Raw genomic sequence first — 8609 nt, forward strand, 5'->3', positions numbered from 1 at the left:
ATCAGATAATGTGGGCAGAAATCTGATGGTCCTTCAGACCCCTGGGATCTCCCTTCTAGACCCCGAAAGGTCTAGGGTACCCCATGATTTATGACACCGCTATCCATAGCAAAAAATAATTCTACCTTTTTAAACATACATTTGATAGAGAAGCAATTTACAGATTATCACTGGCGTGAATTAAAACACGTGCTCAAAACACAAATGAAATCTGACAGGAATTAATAGAGGAAAAAAAGATTATGGTTTCTTTCATGAAATATTAAACAAGGTGAGTCTGTAGTTAATCCATTGGGACAAAGTTGCTTAGCATACATTAAAGTAACATGCAATTTTAGTCTGTTAATAGAACGAACTCCTTTACGACTGACACACATATATTTTTGGAATCTATATAACATACTTCAATTGACTTTTTGAAGTAATGTTTTTAAGCCGCACAAACAAGAGTTTCAATTTATTTTTTCCTTTTGTTGATGGCTTTCTATTGTTGAAAACCCAAGGAGTCCACACGCCTCCATTGAGCTCCGGATTGGCCCTAGGATCACCTGGTGCATCATGTGGTGGGATGGCTGTTTTATTATATTGAGAGAGGCATTTTAGCAATCTTTTCACTACTTTGGGGAATTGGCTGGAAAGATCACGTCTCTCGAAGGAACGTGCAGTCATGTTGAACAGCCGTAAGGCTTTGTGTTTTATCCCCGTCAATTTTCTAAGTTCCGCGACTTTTCCTGGGTTTCCAGGAAAGTCTGGGAAGGTCTGAGGTGGCACCTAGTCGCTATCCTCTGGATCTCCAGTTAGAAGTTTCCAGAATCCTACATCCTACTCTACTAGATGCCTGGATTCCTGTGTCCCAAATCCCAAAGTCTACCTTCCATCAACCCTGAACGAGGCCTTTTGATAACTGATTAATATTAAAGAATATCTGGGGGGGGGAGGGGGGTGCCTTGCCTGGATTAATGGTGCCCCATACATTGTAGCCATCTAGCTGGGCCGTCTCCTCCAGGGTGCCCCTTTGCCAGTGACACCAAGGTTGGGCACCAGTCAGTAATGTGGATCAAAGCTCGGATGATTTTCCCTCTGCTTTTCAGTAAAGGTGTGTTGACGAAACCCAATCCTGTCACGCCACCTTCCCAATTCGTGCCCTTACCCCCCCCCCCCCCCTCAGGGGCCAGTTACTGCCACCACGAAAGGGCTGCTCGCCATTATCGGAGAAATAGATCAGCGCAGTATTATTGTAAAAACCGTGCGTCTGCAGAACTGTAATTATTATCCTTTACCGCATCATCCAAGGAGGTAACCATGACGGCATATTTCCTCCTGGTGAGGTTGCTTAGTGAGCTGGATTTACTGACATGTTTTTTAAGTGCCTGGAGTGAGGTGTGAACAGCTTGAAAAGCCACATAGATAAATATAGGTTGTTTAGGGTTGTGGTTTGCTGTTAAACTTTGGGTGTAGGGGTTTCCATGTCATCTCCTCTCCATCGTGAAGATCAAATCGACGGACATGCAATCTGTCGCAGTTGCGGTGAGTGGGGCTTCCGGAGAAGGAGCCTCAAAAAAATGAATCCAACCTCTTGCAGGTGAGGAGATAGTCCTTTCTGTGGAGGCCCAGGTGACATTTGGCCACTGTGTGAGTTGTGTAAGTCATCCTGCTGTGGTTTCTGTGGAAGAGTGACTGTGTCATGGGGCAGGCAGCTTGGTTGGCAAGCTCAGACGATGGAATGCTGAAGCCCTGTGTGAATGTGATACCTGCAATCAGAAAACACATCTACTCAGTCCAACGGATAAAATTATGGTGCCTGTGTAATTTCTATTAAGATCAAATTTACAACAACAACAACTTGCATTTATATAGCGCCTTTGACCTAGTAAAATGTCCCAAGGCGCTTCACAGGAGTGTCATCAAACAAAATTTACTAATCAGTTCTTACATTTTTCTGCCAGCCTACGAACGACCCGATTTATTGAATTTACCATGGTAGGGTTTGAACTCACTGTACTTGAGCTTAGTTAGTAGTGCAATGCCATAACCACTACACTACTATGTCAGTAACCAACTATAAAGGTTTCTGAAATGCCAGAGTTCTCCTGGTCTCCTGGCGTAACTTTGATGGAAAATCAGCCCTTGGAGCGTACGGCTGAAAACGACCATTGATGTCATTTCTCTGGGAAGCTTCCACCAGTCTCTCACCGAAGTTACGGCAGAAAACCAGGAGAACCCCCTGTGGGATTTCAGGGCCACTACATTTTGGCCTTAGCCTTTCCCCAGTTTAATAAGCTTCAAGAAGTTAGGATACCCTAGCCACTAAAAAGTGTGTACGTGTGCATGCATGTGTATAAAATAAGAGACACCCCAGCATTGAGTTGTTACAGCATGAAACACTTTGCCACAGGGAGTGGCTGAGGTACAGACAATTGCATCTTTTAAGGGAAATGTTTGAAGCAGAGGAAGATACAGGGGAATGGGGAGACAGCAGGGCAGTGGGATTAGCTTTGGATTGCTCCAACGAAAAGCCAGAACAGCCGGGGCGGACACGATGGGCCGAATGGCCCCCTTCTGTGCTGTATCTTTTCTATGGTTCTATAAAATTGCCCCTCAGTTGGTATGAAATTGGTGCTCTCGGTCAGTGGGAACCGAAGATGGCTGTGGGATCTGGAAAATGTCAGACTGGCGCTGGTTGGAGGTCGCAGCTGAGGCACATCGTTGGGGCGGAGTAGAAGGAGCTTCACTCTGTATATAACTGTGCTAAACTTGACCTGTGATCTTTTTACCACTCAGAATTTCAACTTTCCCTTACCACAAAGCAAGAACTGTGGAAGAGCTTCTCCGCTGAATAAGATAGTAATTAGTCGAAGAGGGTACAGTATGGAACAGGAATCTTTCAGGCACTACCAACGAGATCAGATATCCTTCGTCATAATGAATTGGCCTCTAATCCTAAATACATTGGAAATGCCCTAGTCCTAGGTCTAAATGGACAATTGAAGCCGTGTCAATATTAGATTCTATTTAATAATGACTGCATTACAGAAATAATTTTAAATTTTTTGCAATTGTAAAGTGCAACCCCCTCATTGTTGTGTTCCACTTGTCCCCAGTGTGAGTAGGCTAAGTTTAGCCTGGCGGAAACCGGGCAGAGTGGGAGTTAAAATCCAAAAGTGACGCGCTTACTGCTCGCTTCTGCCCTCACGGCCATCTTAAAGTCCGGTGTTTTCTTGGGCGGTTCCAGCACCCGCCTGACTCAGGCAAGAGCCTCATAAATACAGGCAAAGCCTGGTCCCACCACTGAGATGGAACCACGATGCAATATAACTGCCCGCTGAGCGGAGTGTCAGTCGTAGACACTGTGGCCAGTAAGCATGGTGGACACCCAGAGTAGGACCTGTCAGGTAAGTGTAAGACTTATTCCTGTGGGGTCCAGTTGGTCAGAAGTGCTCCTCCGGGCCCCACAAAGAAAGTTTAGGCCAGTGCCGCCACGGGCTAGCCCCCTTTCCACCCGCATCCTCCCCCGCCACGGCTTACCTGACTGCCTCCAGGCCTCCCGATCTTTGCAGGCCCAAAGTCGGCAAGCTCCCTCTGGACTCCTGTTGCGGGCGAGCAGCTGGCCGGGCAGGGTGTCAATGGGGCCCGGCCATTAAAATGAAACCAGGTCCTCGCATTGCAGCTCCTGGCTCCCCGTCCGAGAGTTCAAATTCCCCCTTGTATTTTTAATTAACTTAAAACATGGGCGTTTCATTTTTTATAGTAATTCTATGTTGGCTGCAACGCACTGTCATATATAACATAAATAGTGTACAAGGTACAGTAAAAATGGTATAAAACGATGACCAGATAGCTTTACAAAGTACCCTAGAGATTCATTGTTGGGGGTGGGTAGGGCCCAATATTGTCTGCCTGCTGAGTCAAGGTCTGGTGGTTTGTAGTTGAACCACCCATAGCCTTGTGGGTTACCATATTTGGGTGGGTTGACTGACGCATAATGTCTCTCTTACATGGCACTAAAGCTATGCAGGGAATGTTTGCAGAAACATAGTTATTAACTAATGCGTTGATTGTCAACAGAAATTGAAGCATTGTTTACCTGGCCAGCTGTTCCATAATATAAATAAAACTTGATGTGTATTTTAATATTTCTCAATCTTGTATCTTCAAAGTGCTACTGAGGTGAAATCACGCTGCATGGTACTAACGTGTGCTACAGTCGCATCCAATATTTTCCTCTTTCTGAAAAATTTTCTGATATTGTAGAACTTAACAAACCCAAATCAAGAGCGTGCAATTTTGCTGCAGATAAATTTGTGCAATACGCATGTGTTAATGGGAGTAAATGAAAACCAACCAATCGTGATGCATCTGTAATAATGCTCAAGCAGCTAAAATTGAGACTTATCTGGTAAAAATGACGCTCATCTTATTCATCCAGCTGTGAGCGTGGAAATTTTTTCCAAGGAGGCGCCATGAAGATTTAGGAAAGTTTGTCTCACTGACTGGGACATGGAGGCCCCGATTGACATTACTCTGGAGCAAGATATGAATGTTTTAAGCCGAGAGGAGACCGACAAACCTGCGCTGAACCCAGAACGTGATGGCACGTCATTGATTACACTAACTCCAGGTGGACACTGCAAGAACTGGGGTTAGTCTGGAAGAAGATTTATGAATTGTAAAAGAGCACCATGGTAAAGCAACGATATCAACCTGCCTTAATCGTGGAGATAAATAAATGCTAGCTATGAGAGATGCTTTCGAAGGTCAGTCAGTATAAAATATCAATGAAAAAGCAGTGCTCACACAGATAGAATCTCCAGGTGCCAAATCAGATATATTCTTAATATAAAGATGAAGGAGATATATATAAATGAATTTAAAATATAGATATATATATATATATATGTATATGTGTGTGTATGTATAATATATATATGTATGTATGTGTGTATAATATATATGCTTGCGTAAAAATGTGTGTGTGTATATATGTGTGTGTATACATACATATAAGATATATATATATATAGCGAGAGAGACAGGAAATGCTGTACTCACACAGAGAAATGTTAAGAACGATGTAACAAGTAAAACAGTACAATTTAAAATATCAATTTAAAATAGCAGACTAATGCAAATTGCATTACACATGTCAGGAATGGCCAAGAGAATGAATGCTGCAAGGGTTTACATAGCTCACATTACTCTGTTTTAATTCACACTTCTCTCATGTTTAAAGGGAAAACTTGTGAAAAACAAGAGAAGAGGGAATGGAAGGTAACACAACAAAAACCTTTAACTGCCCCGTGAAGAGCAAATAGTGCCACTACTAGGGAGGGAGGATCTGGAAGGTATTTGCCCTCAATGGGTTGGAAGGACACACTTACCACCCAGTATGTACTATATTATATCGACATACCCATGCACACTGTACAAGTACCTAACACTTGTAATAAAAGTATAATATGCAAATGCATTAATGTGCTCAGGTACTAATAATATCCTATGTGCTCTCTTCAGAGAGCATAAAGAGTCCAATGATCTTCAGTGCACAGCCAGAGAGGAACATTCATTGTAGCACCAAGCATCATCAATCACACTTGCATCAATCAGTTATTGAGACCGTGACTTCATTCTTTAGTGATGAGAATGCAGCTCTACAAGGCGAAGCACATGCCACTGGTAGTGAAGGCTTAACAGGGCTGGTGAGGAATGTGCTGAATGCCCATTGTGAGTTGTCTTGAAATACAAACCTCAGTGAGTCTACCTTCCGGAGATTTGAGCACAAAATCTAGGCTGACACTCCAGTACAGTACTGAGGGAGTGCTGCACTGTCGGAGGTGCCATCTTTCGGATAAGACTTTCAACCGAGACCCCGTCTGCCCTCTCAGGTGGACATAAAAGATCGCACAGCACTATTTGAAGAAGAGCTGGGAAGTTCTCTCTGGTGTCCCTGCCAATATTTATCCCTCAACCAACATCACCAAAACAGATTATCTGGTCATTATCACAATTGCTGTTTGTGGGACCTCGCTTTGCGCAAATTGGCTGTCGTGTTTCCTACATAACAACAGTGACTACACTTCATGAAAGTACTTCATTGACTGTAAAACACTTTGGGACGTTTTTCTTTGCAATTCTTTCTTTCTTTCTTTTCCTCTCTCTGCCGCGATACATGAATTATGCTGAACTGGTTCCACAGCCACTGCAGTGCAATGGCTGAATGAAAAATTGCCTGCACTGAAGTCTAACACTGAGCCGGAAGGAACATCGCGGGCAACTGTGGGGGTGACGCAGACCAGAGATAAAGCATAGGACTGTCGTACAGGCCCCCTACTTTTCACTCAGGCACGTCAATAAGCATCAGGAGGAGATGGACTGCAAAGCATGAGACATTGAGTTTTAATAATGCTAGTGGCAAATCTGAACCACCACTTATCCCCGTACAAGTGGCTACAGGCTCTGCTTCAGAAAGCAATCAGATGGTGACTACAACACACAGCACCCTGTAGATAGTACGTGCTGCAACCACGATATGCTGGCGGTAGAGGGGGTGGATATTGAGTCAGGTGGTAGGGGTTCTGATCAAGCTGATCCACGCATGGTGTGTGGATGAAAACTCTGCTCTACTACTTACTACAGTCAGTGCTATGATGAAACTTTGAAATCTTTCTCTTCGTGCAACAAACTCACAGCTCTGAGTCCAAGTTGTGAGCTCTTGCCCTGCGTAATTATAGAATCATAGAATTTTACAGCACAGGAGGCGGCTATTTGGCCTATAGTGCCTGTGCCAGCTCTTTGAAAGAGCTATCCAATTAGTCCCACTCCCCTGCTCTATCCCCACAGCCCTGCAAATTTCTCCTCTTCGAGTATGCATCCAATTTCCTTTTGAAAGTTACTATTGAATCTGCTCCCACCACCGTTTTGGGAAGTGCATTCCAGATCATCATAACCCACTGCGTAAAAAAAAATTCTCCTCATCTCCCCTCTGGTTCTTTTGTCAATTACCTTAAATCTGTGTCCTCTGGTTACTGACCCTCTCGTCTTTAGCCTTCACAAGTACATTTATTTCTGGGCTCAAGCGTAGCTCATCACTAGGAGCGCGGGCTCGTTGAATTTTGAGCTGTGAAGCAGAAAAAAGTATCACGTTTTTTTTAATTCAGTCTCAGGATGTGGGCATCGCTGGGCATTCATTGCCCATCCTTAGTTGCCCTTGAGAAGGTAGTGGTGGTATAATATCACTACTTGTAAATAATGAAGCACTTAATCTACTTGCATTTGTAGCTTCATTAAAACGTGTATCTTTAAGCTCGACATTAGCCCTATTCACAGAGGAAGGCTTTTTAATTAGAAGATTGCTGAAGAATGGACGTGTTATTTTACATTTATACCGTTGGCTGCAAATCCACACTCCTGCCTCCATGAGAGAGCTCTATTCAAACGTGCACAGCACTCTGCACCCCACTGGTAAATTATTCACACTTTGACAGTGCAGGAAGGGGTACATCTTCTCAAAACATTTATTTTTTAAACTCGCCTTTATTTTATCTGGTGTTCCGGCAGATAGTTCTTCCCCCACCTATAGCACTTTTCATGCCTGGCTTGACACCATGCTGCAGTTGTACTCCATGTGATATCAAACCCAAGCCCAGTGATTTCCGAGGGGCCCCACTCTGCAGTCCCATTGGGATGTGACTCCAGAGTTCTACTGTTACTTGTGATGCATCCTCAGATCATGCAATGAACTTCAATGTTTAATGAAATAAAAGCAGAAAATTATGACATTAGACAAGTCAGTCAGCATCGGTAAACAGAAAAGGGAGTTTATGATGTTTTGGGTGTGTACCCTTCATCAAAATTGCTCCCCTAAAGGCCATAAAACCAAAACCTGTCTTTTCTCTTTTCAGATACGGACTGACCTACTGTGCATTTTCATCATTTTCTGTTTTTATTTCAGATTTGCAGCATTTCACGAACATATGAAAATGACAGGCAGGAAAAGACCAGCTGGTCAGTCAAGCCTGCCCTACACTAATGATGGCCGGAGCATCATGACTAAACCCTTCAACCTGGTAATCTCCTGGGAGAGGCAAAAAACTAGAGAGAGACCCAGGGCCAGCGAGGGGAAAAAATGCTCTGGAAAACTCCTCTCCGACCCCCTCGGGCGATCAGGAACAGTCCAGGAGATCACATGGACCAAGTGTTATCTGTAAAACCGCTTACCTTCTATGAGATGCGATCTCCGCCCCAGTCAAGAACCGGTCCAGCTCCCTCTTGAAGGCACATAGAGAGTCAGCGCCCACTGCACCAGCCAGCAACAAATTCCAGAGGCTCACTACTCTCTGGGAAAGGAAGAACTGCCCAACATCCAGTCTATTTCTACTCTTGGGTAGTTTAAACGCATGCTCCCTGGTCCTTCCCTGATCTGTCAATCTGGAATAATCTATCAGTAGGCACGCTATCCAGCCCTTTCATTATTTTATAAACCTCTATAGGTCGCCTCTAAGTCTACGTGCTCTAAACTGACCCAGCTCCTTAAGCCTCTCTGAGTAACCAAGGTTATTTAAGCCAGGAATCAATCTCGTAGCTCTCCGCTGAACATTTTCCAAGGCCACTAT

At 44.0% G+C, this 8609-nt stretch overlaps 1 protein-coding gene across 1 annotated transcript; it reads right to left on the reverse strand.

Annotated features, from left to right (window-relative positions):
* Positions 1-390: 390 nt before the first annotated feature.
* si:dkey-174i8.1 (arylsulfatase J) lies at positions 391-3199 on the reverse strand. The gene is given in 7 exon segments (XM_067972784.1): positions 391-819; positions 821-1012; positions 1014-1154; positions 1157-1270; positions 1272-1446; positions 1574-1751; positions 3175-3199. Coding segments are annotated over 7 exon segments (1254 nt in total).
* Between the last annotated feature and the right edge of the window lie 5410 nt (positions 3200-8609).

Source organism: Heptranchias perlo, chromosome 36, assembly GCF_035084215.1.
Source record: "Heptranchias perlo isolate sHepPer1 chromosome 36, sHepPer1.hap1, whole genome shotgun sequence".
Taxonomy (NCBI): domain Eukaryota; kingdom Metazoa; phylum Chordata; class Chondrichthyes; order Hexanchiformes; family Hexanchidae; genus Heptranchias; species Heptranchias perlo.